General features: G+C 43.4%; 1 protein-coding gene and 1 long non-coding RNA gene across 11 annotated transcripts in view; one reads left to right on the top strand and one right to left on the bottom strand.

The window, feature by feature from the left end:
- LOC105491548 (polycystin 1 like 3, transient receptor potential channel interacting) overlaps positions 1-22,662 on the top strand; it is an 88,881-nt gene that overhangs the window by 48,089 nt on the left and 18,130 nt on the right. For 6 of the 8 annotated variants that reach the window (XR_011616563.1, XM_071084871.1, XM_071084873.1 and 3 more), the window contains 9 exons: positions 6,059-6,255; positions 7,292-7,491; positions 8,637-8,817; positions 10,175-10,367; positions 10,468-10,702; positions 12,686-12,785; positions 13,316-13,456; positions 14,485-14,670; positions 21,592-21,907. Coding sequence is in view for 7 of the 8 variants with exons in the window: in XM_071084871.1 (XP_070940972.1) it covers positions 6,059-6,255; positions 7,292-7,491; positions 8,637-8,817; positions 10,175-10,367; positions 10,468-10,702; positions 12,686-12,785; positions 13,316-13,456; positions 14,485-14,670; positions 21,592-21,907 (1,749 nt within the window). In the remaining variant the exon portion in view is untranslated. The remainder of the gene's footprint in view (positions 1-6,058; positions 6,256-7,291; positions 7,492-8,636; positions 8,818-10,174; positions 10,368-10,467; positions 10,703-12,685; positions 12,786-13,315; positions 13,457-14,484; positions 14,671-21,591; positions 21,908-22,662) is intronic. The other 2 variants (XM_071084867.1, XM_071084869.1) reach the window with 2 other exon arrangements.
- LOC139359910 (uncharacterized) lies at positions 6,098-21,624 on the bottom strand. 3 transcript variants are annotated; one of them, XR_011616566.1, is made up of 5 exons: positions 21,483-21,623; positions 14,797-14,906; positions 14,504-14,651; positions 12,607-12,736; positions 6,098-6,234 (listed from the first exon to the last, which is right to left on the bottom strand). It is a non-coding gene; the product is annotated as an uncharacterized lncRNA (long non-coding RNA). The 3 variants fall into 3 exon arrangements; XR_011616567.1 differs by lacking the exon at positions 6,098-6,234 and adding an exon at positions 10,800-11,100 and having other exon boundaries at positions 21,483-21,624; XR_011616568.1 differs by lacking the exon at positions 14,797-14,906 and having other exon boundaries at positions 21,483-21,621.

Below are 22,662 nucleotides of genomic sequence, written 5' to 3' on the forward strand. Positions count from 1 at the left end.
ATTCAAGGGGGAGGGCCGGGTATGGTGACTCACTCCAGTAATCCCAACACTTTGCGAGGCTAAGGTGGGCAGATCACCTGAGGTCAGAAGTTTGAGCTCAGCCTGGCCGACATGGTGAAACCCCTTATCCACCAAAAATACAAAAATTAGCCGTGCACAGTGGTGCATGCCTGTAGTCCCAGCTACTGGGGAGACTGAGGCAGGAAAATCACTTGAACCCGGGAGGTCGAGGCTGCAATAAGCTGAGATAGTGCCACTGCACTCCAGCCTGTGCAGAGGAGCAAAGATTCCATCTCAAAACAAATAAGTCTTGAAACTAAAAATCAGGGACTCTCAGCAAGCAAGAAGTGGGGAAAAAAAAAAAAAAAAAGTTCCTGTCTCCAAAACAAACAAGAAATATATATTTTAAATTGTGTGTTACTTGTGTATAGGAATAAACTGGCAGAAATTGTGTCTCCTTTATGAAAACTTAAGGAGTAGTGAATACTATTTCCCCTCCCTAGACCCGATGCAGTTCGAGGTTTGTTTTGTTTTGTTTTGATTTTTGAGATAGGGTCTCACTATGTTGCCCAAGCTGGTCCCAAACACCTAGGCTCAATCAGTCCTCCCACCTCAGCTTCCTGAGTAGCTGGGACTACGGGTGTGTGCCACCACGCCTGGCTAATTTTAAAACTATTTTTTGTAGAAACAGGGTCTCACCGTGTTGCCCAGGCCAGTCTTGAATTCCTGGGCTCAAGTGATCTGCATGTCTTGGTCTCCCAAAGTGCTAGGGTTACAGGTGTGAGCCACCATGCCTGACCACTTCTTGTATTTTTTAATCTTTGCTGGTTTAGAAATTATACAATGTATTTTTTCCTCTTTCTCCTCTTCTTTTTCCACTTCCTGCTTCTGTTCCTCCTTTTCCTCTTCTAATTCTTTTTATTGGTTACTTTTAATTTTTAACACGCTTTTTCTCTATATTAATTTTCTAAGAATGTTTCTTCTGCCGGAACATGACAAAGAATTAGCAATGCTTTAACCATTCTTGAGTAACCTCTCTCCCAATTCCCATGTTTTAAATTACTCTCTAGTGGTTTGGTTTTACCGTTATGTTTTTAGATGCACAAAAAAGGCTTTTCCTTTCATAATTCACAGTTAAATATATTAATAATGTAGTAATTTTTCTGTTTATTCTAGTTTTCTGTATTCTTTGCTTTTTGTTTGGTTGGTTGGTTGGTTGGTTTTTGAGACGGAGTTTCACTCTTGTTGCCCAGGCTGGAGTACAATGGTACTATCTCAGCTCTCTCAGCTCACCACAACTTCCGCCTCCCAGTTTCAAGTGATTCTCCTGCTTCAGCCCCCCAAGCAGCTGGGATTACAGACATGTGCCACCACACCCAGCTAATTTTGTATTTTTAGTAGAGATGGGGTTTCTCCATGTTGTTCAGGCTGGTCTTAAACTCCTGACCTCAGGTGATCCGCCCGCCTTGGCCTCCCAAAGTGCTGGGATTACAGGTGAGGTCCACCGCGCCCAGCTTAGTTTTCTGTATTCTTTTTGTGGCTTTTTTTTTTTTTTTTTTTTTTTTTTTTTTTTTTTTTAAGACGGGAGTCTTGCTCTGTCACCCAGGCTGGAGTGCAGTGGCACAGTCTCAGCTTACTACAACCTCTGCTTCCCAGGTTCAAGCAATTCTCCTTTCTCAGCCTCCCAAGTAGCTGGGATAACAGGCATACACTGCCACACCTGGCTAATTTTTTGTATTTTAGTAGAGATGGGGTTTCACTCTGTTGCCCAGGCTAGTCTCAAACTCCTGCTCTCAGGCAGTCTGCACACCTCACCCTCCCAAAGTGCTAAGATTACAGGCATGAGCCACCGTGCCCGGCTTTTTTTTTTTTTTTTTTGAGATGGAGTCTCGCTCTGTCGCCCAGGCTGGAGTGCAGTGACGTGATCTCATCTCACTGCAACCTCCGCCTCCTGTATTCAAGCGATTCTCCTGCCTCAGGCTCCTGAGTAGCTGGATTACAGGCACCCACCACCACGCCTGGCTAGTTTTTGTATTTTTAGTACAGATGGGGTTTCACCATGTTGGCCAGGCTGGTCTCGAACTCCCGACCTCAGGGTGATCTGCTCACCTCGGCCTCCCAAAGTGCTGGGATTACAGGCATGAGCTACCGCGTCCAGCCAGTTTTCTGTATTTCTTATCGTTACTCTGGACTTTTTTCTTCTTGTTGAAGTAGCTCTTTTAATAGTTCTAATGAGAAGTGTGTGTCCATCTTTACTCTTAACTCATAGTTAGCTATTTAACTGGATAGAAATTTTTTGTTATTTTTCCCTTAACACATTGAAGATTTTAATACATTGCCTTCTGCCTGTGGAGGAGTTCCTAAGCAGAAACACTGTGACAGCTATATGGCTGGCTGGTAACACTTCCGTTTGGCTTGCAAGAAGACAGTAAGCACAGGCGGATTTATCTTCTTAGTAGACTGACCCTTTAATAAAATGTCCTTTATCTCTAGTAATAATTCTTGTCTTGAAGTATATTTTGTCTTATATTATTAGTACAGCCACTCCAGCCCTTTTCTGATTGCTGTTTACATGGAATACCTTTTTCCATCTTCTTAGTCCAGTGGCGTGATCTTGGCTCACTGCAACCTCCCGGGTTCAAGCAATTCTCCTGCCTTAGCCTCCCGAGTAGCTAGGACTACAGGCACGTGCCACCATGCCTGGCTAATTTTTGTGTTTTTATTAGAGATGGGGTTTTGTCATGTTTGCCAGGCTGGTCTCGAACTCCTGCCCTCAAATGATCCTCCCACCTTGGCCTCCCAAAGTGCTGGGATTACAGGCATGAGCTACCACTACCTGCCCATCCTTTTAATTTCAGTTCATTTGTGTCTTCATATCTAAATTATGTCTCTTGTTGACAGAATACAGCTGGATTAGGCATTTTTTTGGTCCATTCTGCCAATCTCTGTCTTTTAATTTGTGAGTTTAACCTATTTACATTTGATATAATTACTAATGAGGTGAGGTTTGTATCTGCCATGTTGCTATTTGTTTTCTGTCTGTACCATATCTTTTTTGTTCCTCTGTTTCTTTATCACTGCCTTTTTTTTTTTTATCTCCATCACAAATGGGGTTCAACAGTTACCCACACCTACTGGCATAGAATCTCCCAGTGGACATCACTGCCTTCTCTCTGTTAAATGGATATTTTCCAGTCTACCATGTTCTTTTGTCATATCTTTTACTATATCTTTTTAAATTATTTACTTTATGCCTCCCCTGGGGATTATAATTAAAATTCTAATTTATGACAGCCTAGCTGGATTACTATCAACTTAATTTCAATAGTATACAAAAATTTCACTCTTATAGCTCAGTTCCCTTCCTGCTCCTTTGTGCTACTGTTGTCATACAAATTACATCTTCATGTATTGTGTGTCCATAACATAGATTCATAATCACTGCTGCATGTAGTTATTTTTTAAGGCAGAAATGTTGCAAGCTATATATTTATTTATGTTTATGTTTACACTATTTTTACAATTTTTAAAGTTATGGAAAAAACCATAACATTTACCATCTTAACATTTTTAAGCACTCAGTTCAGTAGTAGTATATGTATTCACATTGTTGTGCAACAGAGCTCCAGAGCTTTTTCACCTTGCAAAACTGAAACTCTACACCCATTGAACAACTTCCTGTTTCCTCCGCCTTCCAACCCTTGGCAACTATTCTGTTTCTATGCATTTGATTACTTCACATTCCTCATGTAAGCAGAACCATACAGTATTTGTCTTTCTGTGACTACCTTATTTCATTTATCATAATGTCCTCAAGGTTCATTCATGTTGTAGTACGTGTAAGAATTTCCTTCCTTTTTGGGCCAGGTGCAGTGGCTCACACCCATCATCTTAGCACTTTGGGAGGCCAGGGCAGGTGGATCACCAGAGGTCAGGAGTTCGAGACCAGCTTGGCCAACATGGTGAAACCCCCATCTCTACTAAAAATACAAAAATTAGCCAGGCATGGTTGTGGGTGCCTGTAATCCCAGCTACTTGGGTGGCTGACACAGGAGAATTGCTTGAACTTGGGAGGTGAAGGTTGCAGTGAGCCAAGATCGCGCCATTGCACTCCAGCCTAGGCGACAAGAGTGAAACTCCATCTCAAAAAAAAAAAAAATTCTTCCTTTTTAAAGCTAAGTGATTGGCCAGGTGCAGTGGCTCACACCTGGAATCCCAGCACTTTGGGAGGTTGAGACAGGTGGATCACTCGAGCTCAGGAGTTCAGGACCAGGCTGGGCAACATGGCAAAACCCCATCTTTACAAAAACTACAAAAATTAGCCAGGTGTTATATTTAGTACATTCTCATGCTGCTATGGAGACATGCCTAAGACTGGGTAATTTATAAAGGAAAGATGTTTAATTGACTCACAGTTCAGCATGGCTTGGGAGGCCTCAGACAACTTACAATCATGGCAGAAGGGGAAGTAAACACATCCTTCTTCACGTGGTGGCAGCAAGGAGAATGAGTGCCCAGTGAAGTGGGGAGCACCTTATAAAACCATCAGGTCTTGTGAGAACTGGCTCACTATCACAAGAACAGGATGGGGGAAATCAACCCCATGATTCAGTTATCTCCACCTGGTTCCTCCCATGACAGAGGAGAGGATTTTGGAAACTACAATTCAAGATGAGATTTGAGTGGGGATACAGCTAAACCCTATTAGATGTGGTGGTGTGTACCTGTGGTCCCAGCTACTTGGGAGGCTGAGGTGGGAGGATCACTTGAGTCAGGGGGATGGAGCTTACGTTGAGCTAAGATCTCACCACTGCACTCCACTCCAACCTGGGTGACCCAGCAAGACCCTGTCTCAAAAACAAACAAAAAACTAAACTAAATGATATTCCGTTGTGTGTGTGTGTTTATATACACCACTTTTTTTGTTTGTTTTTTAGATGGAGTCTCTGTAGCCCAGGCTAGAGTGCAGTGGTGCGATCTTGGCTCACTGCAACCTCTGCCTTCTGGGTCCCATTACATTAATTTCTTTTGGGCTGGATTATTATTTTCCCTCTCCCTCCCACTCCTCTCCCTAGCACTGCACCTCCACACACACACATACCATCCCTCCCACCCCTTCCACCACAAACACCATCCCTGACTGGTTTTGCTACTGTTTTCATTCCACCCCTTCACATCTCTAGTCTAGAACTGGGCCTTATTATATGGAACTTCGGAGCTCCTATTTTTCAGTGAAATTAATGAAACTAGGAGTATTGCAGATCTTGTCATGAGTCTTGGATCTCTTGACTCAGTTGCCGGTCATGAAGCTGTCCTTTTTTTCCTCACCTCCTTACTATAAATGTGTCGCCCTACAGAGGTGGTTTTGTTCTGACGTATCCTTTCATGAGCTCCAGCCTCAACCCTAGCTTCTAGCAGTGAAGTTGGTTGTGTCCCGCCCTTTCCTGCACCCAATGAAACACTTTGAGTTCAGTTACCCTACAAAAGTCAAGCTCCCACTTTTGTACTGCCTTCTTCCAGATCAGGAGCTCAGTACTCCTGTGGCTTCTACCTCCCTCTCACCACCTTGTTCTCTCATTCTGCTTCTCTTCCTCAGAAAGGTTTATTTTGTGTTTAAGCCCAGCAAAGTCTTTTGGGTTCTTTCTTTTTAGATATTATTTGTAGTGCCTCCATATTTGGCGTAGAGAAAGTGCTCAGACTATGAATTTACCAAACTATTTTGAGCAGTAGTTTGATGTAAACTTTTGAAGAGTAAAAGATTTATCAAAACTCTTATAAAGCTAAAACAACCATTTTTAATTTTAAACTCGCATACCGTATAAATTATCCTCAACAACCTTTTATCCTAAAATAACAAAAGAATCTTACATGGACACATTTGTGTGGTGGTAAAAGAATTCAAATAAAAGAATTACAATATCTGAAAGCTTATTCACAGAGGGGTTGAACAGAGGCTTGGGAGCTGTTACGTTGCTTGTTGCTGGGCAAATCACATCTTAAACTGGTGCACTTTCCGAAGAAAATCTCGTGTATTTCCTCTTCTAATTTCTCTTTTCAGACATCTGTTTTCCTCCATGATTGTCGAAAAGTTCACCCAGGATTATCTGTGGCTTTCAGTTGCAACTCGGCATCCCTGGAACCAGTTTACAAGGGTCCAACGGCTGTCTTGCTGCATGACACTGCTACTCTGCAACATGGTCATCAGTGTTATGTTCTGGAAGATAAACAGCACCACTGCCAAGAGAGATGAGCAATGTACGGATGAGCCCTGATGTGTGTTGTTTGTAGTAAGCAATCTTTTTTTTTTTTTTTTTTGGCAGGGTCTCACTCTGTTACCCAGGCTTGGTCTGGAACTCCTGGCCTCAAGTGATCCTCCTGCCTCAGCCTCCTGAAATGCTGGGATTACAGGCATGAGTCACCATGCCTAGCCTACTATGTAATACTTTTACTGTATTCCATTCTTCTTACTTTCAGGGTTAGAAACAGAATCATGTTGTGTGATATGGTTTGGCTCTGTGTCCCCACCCAAATCTCACATCCACCTGTAATCCCCCTGTATTGGGGGAGGGACTTGCTGGGAGGTGACTGGATCATGGGGGCAGTTTCTCCCATGCTTTTCCCACGATAGTGAGTGAGTTCTCATGAGATCTGATGGTTTAATTGCTTGAACTGAACCACGGAGGCAGAGGTTGCAGTGAGCCGAGATTGCACCACTGCACTCCAGCATGGGTGACAAAGCAAAACTCCATCTCGGGGGGGATAAAAACAGTGCGTGGCAGCTCCCCTGTCACTCTTCTGCCACCATGCAAGATGCCTTGCTTTGTAAGGCGTGTGAAGTGTAATGCCACGTAAGGTGCTTTGTAGTGCTTTGTAATGCTTTGTGATGCCATGTAAGGTGTCTTCCTTCCTCTTCACCTTCTGCCATGATCGTAAGTTTCCGGAGGCCTCCCCAGCCATGACGAACTGTGAGTCAATTAAACCTCTTCTCTTTATAAATTACCCAGTCTCAGGTAGTTCTTTATAGCAATGTGAAAACAGACTAATACATTGTGCCTTCATTTTTCCTCCACTGCCCTGGCATTAGAATACTCTAACAAATGTTCTCGGTGTTCTCATTCATTAACAAATGAAGCAGTATTAGGAACACAACGTGGTCTTTACTGCCATGATAATTTTATCCCGAGATAAATGTAGTTAACTTCCTCAGTGAATAGTTAAACCTAGGAGAGGAATGACTTTGCGATTATGTTAATTGTTGACAATAAAAGTTGACGTCATGCTTTTCTTTCAGTGGGTCCGTTTGCTGTGGCCTGGTCTGAGCTGCTGATCAGCATCCACACTGCTGTCATCCTCTTCCCCATCAATCTTGTCATTGGGCGGCTCTTCCCGTTGATTGAGCCACAGGAGACTCTGCCCCTCTTTCCTCCCGTCCAGGCCTCCTGCCTCTCAGATGCTTCTGCTGAGCCTCTCTCTGCCACAATGGTAGTTGAGGTAAGTTTGATATCAAATTTTATTTTATATTTTATTTTATTGCTTGCTTATTTGTTTTGAGATAGGGTCTGGCTCTGTTGCACAGGCTGGAGAGTGCAGTGGTGCAACCTCAGCTCACTGTGATAGCTTCAAACTCCCGGGCTCAAGTGATCCTCCCACCTCAGCCTCCCAAGTAGCTGGAACTACAGGCATGTGACACCATGTCTGGCTTTTTTTTTTTTTTTTTTTTTTTTGTAGAGACAGGGTTTTACCGTGTTGTCCAGGCTGGTCTCAAACCCTTGGGCTCAAGCCATCCTCCCACCTTGGCCTCCCAAAGTGCTGGGATTAGAGGCGTGAGCCGCCACACCCAGCCAGTATCAAATTTTCAGATAAATTATATGCTCCTGGCCGGGCATGGTAGCTCACACCTGTAATCCCAGCACTTTGGGAGGCCGAGGTGGGCAGATCACGAGGTCAGTAGATCGAGACCATCCTGGCTAACACGGTGAAACCCCGTCTCTACTAAAAAGATTTAAAAAAAAAAATTAGCCGGGTGTGGTGGCATGAGCCTGTAGTCCCAGCTACTCAGGAGGCTGAGCCAGGAGAATCGCTTGAACCCAGGAGGCAGAGGCTGCAGTGAGCCGAGATCGCACCACTGCACTCCAACCTGGTGACAGACCAAGACTGTCTCAAAAAAAAAAAAAAAAAAAAAATGACATGCTCCCTTTCCCCATGCAGTGGAAGAGAGCAGTGGGAAGAATCTCATGGGAGGCTGTCAGGGTCCTGTTACCTGTAGTACATTTTTCCCAGTTCCTGTCCCCTGAGCTGTGATCAACCACACGCTTGGCTTTTACTCTTGATGATTAAGTATTCTGAGAACTAAATGGGAGTGCATGGGCACTACTCTGGCCTTGCTTTAATCTTTGATGTTTGATCAAATTGTCTCTTTTTTCTTTCTGTATTTTCTCATAAAACTGGTATTGAAGCTACGGTGAGCTGTGAGGTGACTGCTTTCTGAAACATCCAAGGAACATGAAAAGTTGCGGTTCTTCATGCTAAGCAAATCCCCTTCTGACTAAAGGAAAAGGCCTTACCACCTGTAATTGCTACAAATGCTGGGTTAATGAAAAACAGGCTGATTTTTCTCATCTTGGTCCTACATTCAGGAATTAAAGGAAACTGTGAGATTCCTGCTCAGGAGAAATACATACCTACTCTCCAAGTGTGAGCAGCCGCCATGGAGTTCTTGTGACGTTACTAAGCTGGTGAAACTTTTATCCAGCCTCATATCGTCTCACTTGGAGGGTCAAAGCTGTCATCAGCAGGCAAAGTGCCACTGGGCACGCGGTAAACTTCAGTAGATTTCAGTAGCAATCTTCCATCCGCCTCCCACTCCCTTGCATGTCTCTTACTTTCTTACTCATTCATAACCGACAGGCCTGATACAACCTTCTGGTTGTTTTAATTTCCTTAAGCTTCTAATATAGAGTTGATAGCTTTGTTCCCCTTGATGATTTCTAGACAATCTATCTCTATCTGGTGATACAAAGTACAGGATTAAGTAAAAAACACAAGCCAGGCATGGTGGCTCACGCCTGTAATCCCAGCACTTTGAGAGGCCAAGGTGGGCAGATTACCTGAAGTCAGGAGATCAGGGCCAGCCTGGCCAACATGGCAAAACCCTGTCTCTACTAAAAATACAAAAATGAGCTGGGTGTGGGGGCGGGCGCCTACAATCCCAGCTACTGGGGAGGCTGAGGCAGGAGAATTGCTTGAACCCAGGAGGCAGAGGTTGCAGTGAGCTGAGATCGGGCCACTACGCTGCAGCTGGGGCAACATAGTCAGACTCTGTCTTGGAAAAAAAAAAACACAGGTCGGGCAGGGTGGCTCACACGTGTAATCACAGCATTTTGGGAGGCCGAGGTGTGCAATCACCTGAGGTCAGGAGTTCAAAACCAGCCTGATGATGTGATGAAACCCTGTCTCTACTATAAATACAAAAATTAGCAGGGGGTGGTGGCACATGCCTGTAATCCCAGCTACTAGAGAGGCTGAGGCAGGAGAATCAGTTGAACCCGGGAGGTGGAGGTTGCAGTGAACCAATACTGTGCCACTACACTCAGCCTGGGCGACAGAGCAAGACTCCATCTCAAAAATAAATAAATAAATAAATAAAAACAGAAAAAATGTTTTCTGTATTAGACCCACATATCCTATCTGCTTTGTCGAAGACTGTTGAAACTTGTCATCCTTTTTCTTTTATGAGATGGTGAGATTATGAAATTTATAGATTCTCAAATATGATTTGAGTCTCCTGGGCACTTACTAGTATAGGTCACATGTACTGCCACTCTGGTGAAGAACTCAGTAAATAGGTTTTAAAAGTCTTTAGATCAAAGCTTAGAATTTTACAATTGCTACAAAATCACCGGCATCCTCAGAGAAGATGGTAGCACTGCAAGGGTTGGGTGCAGTCCAGTCTCTGCTAGTGGGAAAATACAGCCTCAAATCAATTAATGAATTGTCCATCTCTACACCAATTGCTCCTTATTGAAATCACTTGTGATGGGAGCTGCGCTGACTCAGGCTGGTTGCCCTGGCACTCGGGGAGGCGAGGCTACACGTTCGAGGCCAACCTCGTCAGCACTGATTGAAAAAAAAAAAAATCCACTTGTGAGAGCGTCAACTTGAAATCTATTTTCAGTCGTTCCTGAGAACCACCATCATTTCTGCCGTTACCTGCATACAGCCCTGCAGAGGCTGCGGTCTCACTTAGGCACGCTGGGTCTCGCCCGCGGTCGCCAGCCCTGTGACTTCCTAGATGCAGCCAGCCAGCTTCAAACACTCCAGGAACTCTTGGAAACACATATTCTTCCCATGGAGCAAGAGCCATCCAGGTAATGCAGCACACCAAGCCTTCTTTATCCGCTGTCATCTTCCTCATCCTCTCTCTCAGCTGATGCATATGGGATTATTCCTTCAACTTTTGTGCTTCAGGGAAGTCACCAGTTTCGCCATCCTGAGCTCAGAAGAAGGGAAAAAGCCCATCTCTAATGGCCTGTCCAGATGGTTGACTGTAGTCTGCTGGCTCCTCCTAGGTCTGACTAGCCTGGCTTCAGCCTTTTTTACAGCACTTTATAGCTTGGAAATGAGCAAAGACCAAGCCACCAGCTGGATGATTTCAGTTATTTTATCAGTGCTTCAAAACGTCTTCATCAGCCAGCCAGGAAAGGTATGCGCGGGACGGGAAGAACCGCTGGAATTGCAGAAGTTAGGGACACTGAGGTCCCTGGGTGTCAAGTGGTTTTGACAGTGCAACATAACAAAAACCAAATAGGCAAACCAGGCTGGGTGCAGTGGCTCATGCATGTAATCCCAGCACTTTGGGACGCCAAGGCAGGCAGATTGCTTGAGTCCAGGTGTTTGAGACCAGCCTGGGCAACATGATGAAACTCCACGTCTACAAAAATTAGAAAAAATTAGCCAGGCGTGGTGGTGTGCTCCTGTAGTTCCAGCTACTTGGGAGTCTAAGGTGGGAGGATGGCTTGGCCCAGAGGTTGAGGCTGCAGTAAGCCGTGATTGTGCCACTGCGTTCCAGCCTAGGTGACAGAGCAAGACCCTGTCTCAACACTAAAAAAGAAAAAGAAAAAGGCAAACTGACATTTGTTACGGATACGTGAAATTCGTGACAGAAAAAGCTGAGAAGTATGGCAGAAAAGGATTGAGGAGCGAAGAGGACAGAAACAAATCAACAACCCAAACCACTTTGAAAAAATAACAAAAAACTTAAAATGTTTTTAATTAAGAAAAACGTCAAACCCACACAAAAGTGTGAAGACTAGTATAATGCATTCTAAGTCCTACCACTCAGCTTCAACAATAACCATCTCATGGCCAATCTTGTTTCATCTGTTATTTGGGGAAACAATATCAGACTTCATATCACTTTATCCATTTCATGTATTTCAGACTTTATATTTCTAAAAGGTATGGACTGTTCCTTCTAAAACATAAATATAAAGGGACAGCCTGAGGGAATTTTGGGGGTGATGAAACTACTTGGTGTCTTGACTGTAGTGGTGGATATACAACACTCATGGAATTATACACCAAAAAGCGAACTTTTTTTTAACTATATGTAAGTTAAGATATAAATTTTTTAAAGCAAAACCCGTGATTGCAGTGGCCAAAACACATGTAAGAAATTCAGCTTCGCTAGTCCAATAAAACTATCATATTGCATTTTTGTTTTAATAATGGCAAAGAAAAATAATAATACACAGTAATGCCAAGGAAATGAACAGCCAGTCCTGGTTAAGGGAAGTCTGGCAATACATAGTGACAACTTGCAAATTCTGCATCCTTTTGCTAGAGAGGTTTCACATCTAAGGATCCATCTCCAGAAAATCCATAGTGGCCAGGAGCGGTGGCTCACGCTTGTAATCCTAGTACTTTGGGAGGCTAAGGCGGGCAGATCACTTGAGGTTGGGATTTCAAGACTACCCTGGTCAACACAGCGAAACCCTGTCTCCACTAAAAATACAAAAATTAGCCAGGTGTGGTGGTGAGTGCCTGTAATCCCAGCTACTCAGGAGGCTGAGGCAGGGAGAATCACTTGAACCCGGGAGGCGGAGGTTGCAGTGAGCCGAGATCGTGCCATTGTACTCCAGCCTGGGCAGCAGAGCGAGACTCTGTCTCAAAAAATAATAATAAAATAAAATAGACTGCGTGTGGTATGCACCTGTAGTCCCAGCTACTTGGGAGGCTGAGGCAAGAGAATCACTTGAACCCAGGAAGCCGAGGTTGCAGTGAGCCGAGATTGCATCACTGCATTCCAGCCTCGGTGACAGAGCGAGACTCCATCTCAAAAAAAAAAAAAAAAAAAGTCTGGATTTTCATCAGAGGTCTTCCAAAGATACTGAGAGATGTTATTGAATAGACATCACAAATCATTTGACGGTATCAGCTTCTCCAGCCAACCAGATTAAGAACTATAAGCAAAAAATACGAATATTAACATTATTTAGAGTCTGATGGCCCTTCTCCTGGTCCCCATCATTGTGCAAAAATTAATGTGAAATTAGTTTTTCATTAACATGAAGAGCCAAATAATTGAAGTTTTTCATGAGTGCCCACCTCTTCCTTTACATGTGGTGTTATCTTCCTGGGTCTGTAACGTCTGCTCACGATGTTCTCCTGTGATTCTCCTGCCCAGGTGGTCTTCTTCACATTCTTACACTCACTGATGATGAGCAGGATGCCACGGCTTAACAAAGAGAAGGAACAACAAACAAAGAGGATCTTGGCACTCTTGGGTAACTCAAATAGTTCTAACAACTACCTAATTTTGAAAAAAGCAAATTAGATCAGTGGAACTCTGGCCACCTTGCCATACTTGATATCCCCCCTCCCCCACCTCCCCTACCTGGGACCACAGGCATGTGCCACTATGCCTGGCTAATTTTTTATTTTTTTTGTAGAGACAACATCTCACTATGTTGACCAGGCTGGTCAACTCCTGGCCTTAAGCGATCCTGCTGCCTTGGCCTCCCAAAGTGCTAGAATTGAAAATACAGGCATGAGCCACTGTGTTCAGCCTAGTAACTCATTTTCACTGTATTGTACAAAAGTATCAGTCCTCAACTGATTGTAATTTTTTTAAAAACAGGTCCTTTATAATAGAGAGCTTAAGAGGCACTGTGTGGGCAGTTTTACATTTAAAATTTAAAAGGAAGTGCTTGTTTAACATTTAAAAGGAAGTGCACACAGTAGATGCTCAGTGAATGGTGAGTGGCCGCTTAATGAAATATAACATTTCTTTGGTCTACATTTGAATTTTTGACAGCAAAATGTTCTTCGTCAGTACCAGGTTCAAGAGATAAGAACAACCCCGTCTATGTAGCCCCAGCTATGAATAGTCCAACTAAGCGTCCAGAAAGAACCTTGAAAAAGAAGAAACTCTTCAAGCTGACTGGAGATATTTTGGGTATGGAGAGGAAATGGCAACATATTAATAATACAGCACCTTTTCCAGAAGGGAAAGGAAGAGAGAGAATAAAATGGAAAGTAAAGAAGGGTTGAAAAGCTGTCTTTTAAAATCTTCACCTCATGAGATTTGGGATTCCAGTAAAGCAGGTGGGATGGTAACTGGACAGACCCCTGACCTTGGAGTCTAGAGGTTTCATTCTGTGCTAGAGTAAGTCAGTTTCTCTACCTGCAAAATTTAATAACACGATCTATGGAGGGAAAATGAAAATGCTTTGGCAAACGTCTATTCTGTAGGTGCTAGTTGACTGGCTTCAACACATCTAGTTCATTACTGGATTCCCTAGTCCAAAGAAGACAAATTATGTTTTTATCATGACTTTGCTGCTTGTAAACACAATCACATGAGTGAAACAGAGTGCATGCTTGGTCCTTAGAGCTGAACACCATATTTCTTGTGTGGGATTTTATGTATCTTTTTCTTTCTTTTTTTTTTTTTTTTTTTTTTTTTTTTTTTGACACAGTCTCACTCTGTTGCCCAGGCTGGAGTGCAGTAGTGCAATGTCAGCTCACTGCATCCTGTGCCTCCTGGGTTCTAGTGATTCTCCTACCTCTGTCTCCTGGTTAGCTGGGATTACAGGCACACACCACCACGCCCAGCTCATTTTTGTATTTCTAGTAGGTAGGGGTTTTCACTATGTTGGTCAGGCTGGTCTTGAACTCTTGACATTAGGTGATCTGCCCCTCTCAGCTTCCAAAGTGCTAGGACTACAGGTGTGAGCCACTGTGCCCGGCCACAGCCAATGTATCTTATTTTAAGTAAAATGTATGATTAGTGGCAGAATAATTCTGGGAAGGGAATGTCAATGTGTGTATTCATAATTATTAGACTGAACCATATGAAACTGCCAATTTTTGACTGGTTTTGACCTGCGTAAGTCTATAGACTTAGGAAAAATGAAGAAAAAGACATAGAGGATTTCTAAGTTAACCACTCAACTGTGACTTTTTTTTCCTCTTTTAAACTAGTACAAATCCTTTTCCTTACCCTGTTGATGACTGCAATCTGCTCTGTAAAGAACTCCAATAGATTTTACCTCCACCAAGCTATCAGGAAGACCTTTTCGCCCCGATTCTCGGAAATCAAACTTCTTCAGGATTTCTATCCCTGGGCCAATCACATCCTCCTTCCTAGCCTGTATGGGGATTACAGAGGTAAGAATGCAGTCCTGAAGCCCATTCATTGCAAATATGGGGTACAATTCATTTTCCAAATACCCTGTACCACGATCTATGAGAAAGTGGAGGAAGGTCAGCTGGTGTTTTCTGATATGGCCGTACCTGTGGGCATCCCAAGAGCTTGTTCCCTGGACTTCATCTAAGGAGGTTCAGTTACATCTGTTCACCCAGGCCCATGGGGCCGATTCCCCGCTGATGAGCTTCACAAAAGGCTGACAAGCAAGAATGACAGTGGATTCAGTTACATCATGAGAAGTAACTGGAGTGACCCCTAGGACTCAACCACACATAGCAGAGAAGGCTGTTCAGTAAGTGCAAAACCAGGAATGTGGGTTCATTGGAGGATCTCCACATGAGATGCTATTTTGGCCTGAGCCATCTTTCCCAAGTCTGTGAGGATGTCTGTGTGACTTTGCTTGCATGAGTATCCAGTTCAGCCCCACAAAATGCATTGAACTTCTCTAATATGCTTGGAACTGTCCTAGGAGCTAACAGTGAAAAGATGGACACGATATGGTTTGTGTCTTCAAGGAAAGCCACCATGCAGAGGAGTTAGTATGCCTTGCTGTGGACAGTGATGAAGAAATGCTAAAGAATGACTTTCTCAGGGATCACTTTTTTTTTTTTTTTTTTTTTTTTTGAGACAGTCTTACTCTGTCACGCAGGCCAGAGTGCAGTGGCACAATCCAGGCTCACTGAAACCTCCACCTCCCTGGTTGAAGCAATTCTCCTGCTTCAGCCTCTCTAGTAGCTAGGATTACAGGCATGCACTACCACATCTGGCTTTTTTTTTTTTTTTTTTTTGAGGCAGAGTTTTGCTCTCATTGCCCAGGCTGGAGTGCAATGGCATGATCTTGGCTCACTGCAACCTCCGCCTCCCGGGTTCCAGCGATTCTCCTGCCTCAGCTTCCTTTAGTAGAGATGGGGTTTCACCATGTTGGTCAGGCTGGTTTCAAATTCCTGACCTCAAGTGATCCACCCACCTCGGCCTCCCAAAGTGCTGGGATTACAGGTGAGAGCCACTGCATCTGCCAGGAATGTTTCGTATTCAAAATTTTTCCACCAGTTACCAACACTGTCATTATTTAACTTTAGATCTTGTTAAGTAAGCTGCATTCTGGAAACTGTTAAATTCATTTATGTCAGGATTGGTGGCTTCCTGATGAGATTTGGATCACTTCCTAGGTTCCTGAAAAAGAATCTAAAATGCATTTTTTTTTTTTTTTTTTGAGACGGAGTCTCGCTCTGTCGCCCAGGCTGGAGTGCAGTGGCCGGATCTGAGCTCACTGCAAGCTCCGCCTCCCGGGTTCAGGTCATTCTCCTGTCTCAGCCTCCTGAGTAGCTGGGACTACAGGCGCCCGCCACCTCGCCCGGCTAGTTTTTTGTATTTTTTAGTAGAGACGGGGTTTCACCGTGTTAGCCAGGATGGTCTCGATCTCCTGACCTAGTGATCTGCCCGTCTCGGCCTCCCAAAGTGCTGGGATTACAGGCTTGAGCCACCGCGCCCGGCTAAAATGCATTTTTATCTCAGCAAACATTTGCAGTCCTAAAGGTGTGGTTAGTGTGTTTGAGAGAGTTTTTATAGATAATAACTCCTATTTATTGCATGTTGAATCTATTTAGTTCAATTTTTTTTTTAATTTTACTTTTAGAATCAAGGTCTCAGTCTCCCACTCAGGCTAGAATGCAGTGACATAATCTCATCTCACTGCAGCCTTAAACTTGTGGGCTCAAGCAATTCCCCCACCTCAGCGTCCTGAGTAGCTGGGACTACCCGTGTGTGCCACCATACCCAGTTAATTATTATTTTTTTTAGAGACAGGGTCTCACTATGTTGCCCAGACTGGTGTCCTTAGTTCAGTTTTAGGTGGTGACAGTTCTGGGTTCAGGGTACGTTCTTTTTCTTTTTTTTTTTCCCCAAGACGGAGTTTCGCTCTTCCGCCCAGGTTACAGCAAAGTGGCGTGATCTCGTCTCACTGCAACCTCCAACCCCCGGGCTCAAGCGATTCTCCTCCCTCAGCCTCCTGAGTAGCTGGGATTATAGGCGCCCCACACCATGCCCAGCTAATTTTTTTTATTTTTAGTAGAGATGGGGTTTTGCTATATTGACCAGGCTGACCTCAGGTGATCCACCCGCCTCAGCCTCCCAGAGCGATGGAATTACAGGCATAAGCCACCGCACCTGGCCCACGGCACATTCTACTTGCAGTCTATAATTGTACCTTGTCCTGAACAAAATACTAAATCAAGGTGACTGGGCCAGACACAGTGGCTTACGCCTGTGATGCTAATGCTTTTGGATACTGTAGCAGGGGTATCATTTGAAGCCAGTAGTTCAAGACCAGCCTGGGCAACATGGCAAGATCCCATCTCTACAAAAAAAAATTAGCCAGGCATGGTTGCACGTGACTGTAGTACCAGCTGCTTGGGAGTCTGAGGCAGGAGGATCATTTGAGCCCAGGAGTTTAAGGCTGCAGTGAGCCATGGTCTCACCACTACACCCTAGTCTGAGCAGAGCCAAGACCCCATCTCAAGAACAAAAATAGTGACTGGATCTCTGGCTGAGGTCTGCATCATCACGGCAGGCATGGTCTCTCTTGCACTGCTTGGCTCCTGTAGTATGTAGTGTCTTGGCTGGGCACAGTGGCTCATGCCCATAATCCCAGCACTTTGGGAGGCTGAGGTGGGCAGATTGCTTGAACCCAGGAGTTCAAGACCAGCCTGGACAACATAGACCTCATATCTATTTTTTAAAAATATAAAAATTTTAGAAAGAATAGTTTTGCAAATCAGTAAAACATGAGTATGAAGAAAATCCAGCCAGGCACAGTGGCTCATGCCTGTAATCACAGCACTTTGGGAGGCCAAGGCTGGAGGATCACTTGAGCCCAGGAGTTCAAGGTCAGCCTAGGCAACATGGTGCAACCCCATCTCTACAAAAAATATACAAATTAGCTGGGCATGGTAATGCAGACCTGTGGTCCCAGCTACTTGGGAGGCTGGGGTGGGAGAATTGCTTGAGCTGGGAGGCGGAGGTTGCAGTGAGCCAAGATCGCATCACTGCACTCCAGCCTGGGCGACAGAGTGAGACCCTGCATCAAAAAAAAAAAAAAAAGAAAATCCAAATGTACAACTAAAGGGTATATTGTGCAGCTCTTCCTTGTCCCCTAGATCCCCTTCTCTCCTTTCAAGAGACAGCTACAGTCCCAATTTATTATATATATTTATTATATATTCTTTCAAAGGTAATGACCGGGCGCAGTGGCTCCTGCCTGTAGTCTCAGCACTTTGGGAGGTGGAGGTGGGTGGATCCACAAGGTCAGGAGTTCGAGACCAGCCTGGCCAACATGGTAAAACCCCATCTCTACTAAAAATACAAAAATTAGCCATCCATGGTGGCGGGCGCCTGTAATCCCAACTACTTGGGAGGCTGAGGCAGGAAACTCACTTGAACCGGAGAGGTGGAGGTTGCAGTGAGTCAAGATCACACCACACTGCACTCCAGCCAGGGCAACAGAGTGAGACTCTGTCTCAAAAAAAAAAAAAAACCATTTTGCTTTTTTCCCTTAACAGTTTATCTGGGGCTTGTTCTATCAGCACATATGAAGATGCCCCTATTATGTTTTATTCACTTACTGTATAGTATCCCACTGCATGGATGTACCATAATTTATATACCCAGCTCCCTACTGATAGGTCTTTAGATCATTTCCAGGCTTATTGTTAGCAAGACTATCATTAATATCCTTGTACATACTTAATTCCACAAAGGTGCAAATACATCAAAAGATAAATACCTTGGAAAAGACTGCTAGGTCAAAGTATATATACATTTTTAATTTAGAAAGAGATTGCCAAATTGTCCTAGTGTACCAATAAACACTGCTATTAGCAATATATGGCTGGTGCAGTGGGTCACATCTGTAATCCCAGCACTTTGGGAGGCCAAGGCAGGCAGATCACTTGAGTTCGAGACCAGCCTGGTCAACATAGTGAAACCCCGTCTCTACTAAAAAAAGAAAAAAAGCACACACACACAAATTAGCTTGGCCTGGTGGTGCATGCCTGTAGTCCTAGCTACTCAGGAGGTTGAGGGAGGAGAGTTGCTTGAACCTGGGAGGCAGAGGTTGCAGTGAGTCAAGATCGTCCCACTGTACTCCAGCCTGGGAGACAGAGCAAAACTCTGTCTCAAAAAAACAAAACAAAAAAAAAAAAGAAGCAATATATGAGAGCACCTGCCCACATTCCCAAGAGACAGCCTGGTGAAAATTGGTGTTTTCAAACAATTCAAGTGTCCATGAAATATATGAAAGACTTTGTAACTGCACCCAGAGAAATGAAAGTTTAAACTAAGACACGCTTTTTCCCTTTTCATAGGAGCAATACTTGCCCATATGTTTTTGCCTTTCTTCACTCAATCCTCCCTATATTCTATTTTTAAGACATAAATCTGTTGCTTCATTGTTTAAAACCGCCCGGTGGATTCCCATCAAACTTGAAGTCCCAAGTCCTTTCCAAAGCTTACAAGGGCCTGCCTGGTTTGGCCCCCAGTTGCATCTGTTACTTCATCTCTTACTCCTCTTACCCTCGTTCACGCGACTTCAGCCACTCAAGCTTCTGTGCTTTCCTTAAATATGTCAAGCATGCTCTCACTCAGGGCCTTGGAACTTGCTGTTCTCCTTGTGACTGATTTCTGACTGTGTTAGGGCCTCTCCTATGCCATCTTCCCAGAGAAAGCTTCTCTAATGATCCTACCTAAGGTAACAGCGTTGCTCCCTCTCCAAATCACTCTTGATCCCCTTACTCTGCTTAATTTTTCTTCATAGCCCTTAGCATTACCTGAATATTATTTGATTATTGCCCATCTCTCTTGCTCCTCAAATATGGGCTGTCGGTGGCCTGGACTCTGTTACAGCCACTGCTATATTCTGGGTACCTAGGCGGGACCTGGTGCCTTTGAGCACTCAATACATACTGATAGAAAGAATGGATGAGTAAGAATCCGCCCATATTCTTTGGCTACTTTTTATCAGGCTGTGTGGTTTGTTTACCCGTTTTGTTTTGTAGGAGCTTTTTATATATTAAGAATGTATATAGTTATAGATCTAGATCTTTATAGAGATATAGACTAAGAACCTATAAAGATTAATTTAGGGAATTAAGATTTTTATTATGTTCTCTTCCTCCCTGAGAGCATGGTGTGCTTTTCTGTTTTCATCTTCATTTGTAGCTCTCAGTAAGATTCAGAATTGCTCCCCATAGAATTTTTGCACATCTCTTGTTAGGTTTATTTTACCTTTTGTGTTACTATTATAAATGAGATGTTTTAGGACAGGTATGATACCTCATGCCTGTAATCCCAGCACTTTGGGAGGCCAAGATGGGCAGATCACCTGAGGTCAGAAGTTCCAGACTAGCCTGGCCAACATGGTGAAACTTCATATCTACTAAAAAAAAATTTTTAAAGTAGCTGGGTGGAACACCTGTAGTCCCTGCTACTCAGGAGGCTGAGGCAGGAGAATCACTTGAACCTGGGAGGCAGAGATTACAGTGAGCAAAGATTGTACCACTGCACTCCAGCCTGGGCAACAGAGTGAGAGTCTGTCTCAACAAAAAATGTTTGATTTCTGTATACTATCTAAGTAAATATTGTGTGGCCATATGAACACTGTTGATTTCTTTGTTTATTTAGTATCCAGCCACCTTGCTGAATTCTTTTTGTAAGTACAATTGACCTTTGAACAACCCAGGGCTTGGGGTGCTGGCCCCTGATGCAGATGAAAATTCATGTCTAACTTTTTTTTTTTTTTTTTTTTTTTTTTTTTTTTTTTTTTTGAGACGGAGTCTGGCTCTGTGGCCCAGGCTGGAGTGCAGTGGCCGGATCTCAGCTCACTGCAAGCTCCGCCTCCCCGGTTTACACCATTCTCCTGCCTCAGCCTCCCGAGTAGCTGGGACTCCAGGCGCCTGCCATCACGCCCGGCTAGTTTTTGGTATTTTTTTAGTAGAGACGGGGTTTCACGATGTTAGCCAGGATGGTCTCGATCTCCTGACCTTGTGATCTGCCCGTCTCGGCCTCCCAAAGTGCTGGGATTATAGGCTTGAGCCACCGCACCCGGCCCATGTCTGACTTTTGACTCCTCAAAAACTTAACTACTAATAGCCTACTATTGACTGGAAGACGTACTGATAACATAACAGTTGATTAACACATATTTTATATGTGTGTTAGATACTATATTCTTAAGCTAGATAAAAGAATATTAAGGAAATCATAAGGAAGATAAACTAATTTACTGTTCATTAAGTGGATCATGACAAAGGTCTTCATCCTCAGTCTTCACATTGAGTAGGCTGAGGAAGAGGAGAGGGGCTAGTCTTGGTGTCTCGGGGGTGGCAGAGGTGGGAGAAAATCTACTTGTAAGAGGACCCGTGCGGTTCAAACATGTGTTGTTCAATGGTCAGTTTTTCAGTCGATTCTCTTAATTCATCTAGATTAGACATATCATTTACAAATTGTGATAATTTCACTTTTTTATTTTTATATGTCTCATTATTACTTGAACTTTTTTTTTAATGTAAAGACCATGTACACCTGTGTTGCCCAGGGTGGTCTTGAACTCCTGGCCTCAAGCCATCCTCCCGCCTTGGCCTCCTAAAGTGCTGGGATTACAGGTGTGATTTACCATATCCAGCCTTACTTCTTTGTCTTACCTAACAGCATTATCTAGAACGTCCAAAAATGTTTTTAAACCTAATGGTGAAAGGGTGCATTTTTTCTCGTTACTAACCTAATGTGGCACTTTTTACGTCGTTTCTTTTTTCTGCATTCTGGATGTGCTGGAAAAAAAGATTTTAAAAAATATATAAACAAAACTGTTTCTTTTACTTTTTCATTAGGATTTATTGCTGATGGGAACTCCTTTCTTTTGGGCAATGTTCTGCTGCGTCAGATTCGCATTGCTGATCCCGGACTCTTCCCAGCTGGAGTATCTCCCTGGGAGCAAGTGAAGCCACCTCACCAACATCAGGAGGATACAGAGAACTATGGGGTTAATTGGGGCCCCCTTGATACAAACATCACCAAATCAGATAGCATTTGGCATTATCAGAATCAGGAGACCCTGGGTGGTTCTCCCATTCAAGGGGAATTTGCCACTTACTCAGGAGGAGGATACGCTGTGAAACTTGGAAGAAACTCCAGTACTGCAGCCCGGTGAGTAAGCCTGGGCCCTGAGCAAGAGGACCAAAATATTTGCTTTTGGCCATTCATAGGACAAATAGGAATTTCAGACCCATTTGAGTAGTTTTGACAGCTACTATACTGTCTGTAACTCTTATGGATACTTTTATTTTAGACTTCTAAGGAAATATACCCTTTGGTTTAAAAATTCCTTGCTCAACTTCAGACTACAGGTATGTTTTGGTTTGGCAATTTGCCAAAATTCATTTTGTAGCTGGAGAAATACCTATCATTTTCAATCCTAGCTGAAGTTAAATTCAAGTAACCATAGCTTGGACAAACTGTAATCTTAACATATAAAGGAAACCTTGCCGTTCATGAGCCAAAATACAGGAACCCAAAAGTTCAATGCCAAAATTAAATTTCCTGAGACTTACAGAGTGGTTTAGTATTCTGAGAATCTCTGTCATTACATGAGAAAAAGTCTAAATAAAAATAATTATCTCTTCATTTAAATGCAAGGAATTCATTATTCACAAACAACAATGCCAAATGAATAATGACATTTATATTCCTCCTACCTCCCAAAACTGAACAGCTGGTAGTCAAGAGTAGCATTTAATACTTCAAGTAGAAATACTTGTCATAGCATGAAATTCTACTTCAGACCTGAAATGCCAAGTATATTTTCCTGAATATTTAACCTTGTTGTGAATACTATTGTAAAAACTTTCATTTTTATGGTCTACTAAATTTAATACCAGTGAAAGTTTGGGCATTAGTAATCA

This window comes from Macaca nemestrina, chromosome 18 (genome assembly GCF_043159975.1).
Source record: "Macaca nemestrina isolate mMacNem1 chromosome 18, mMacNem.hap1, whole genome shotgun sequence".
Taxonomy (NCBI): Eukaryota; Metazoa; Chordata; class Mammalia; order Primates; family Cercopithecidae; genus Macaca; species Macaca nemestrina.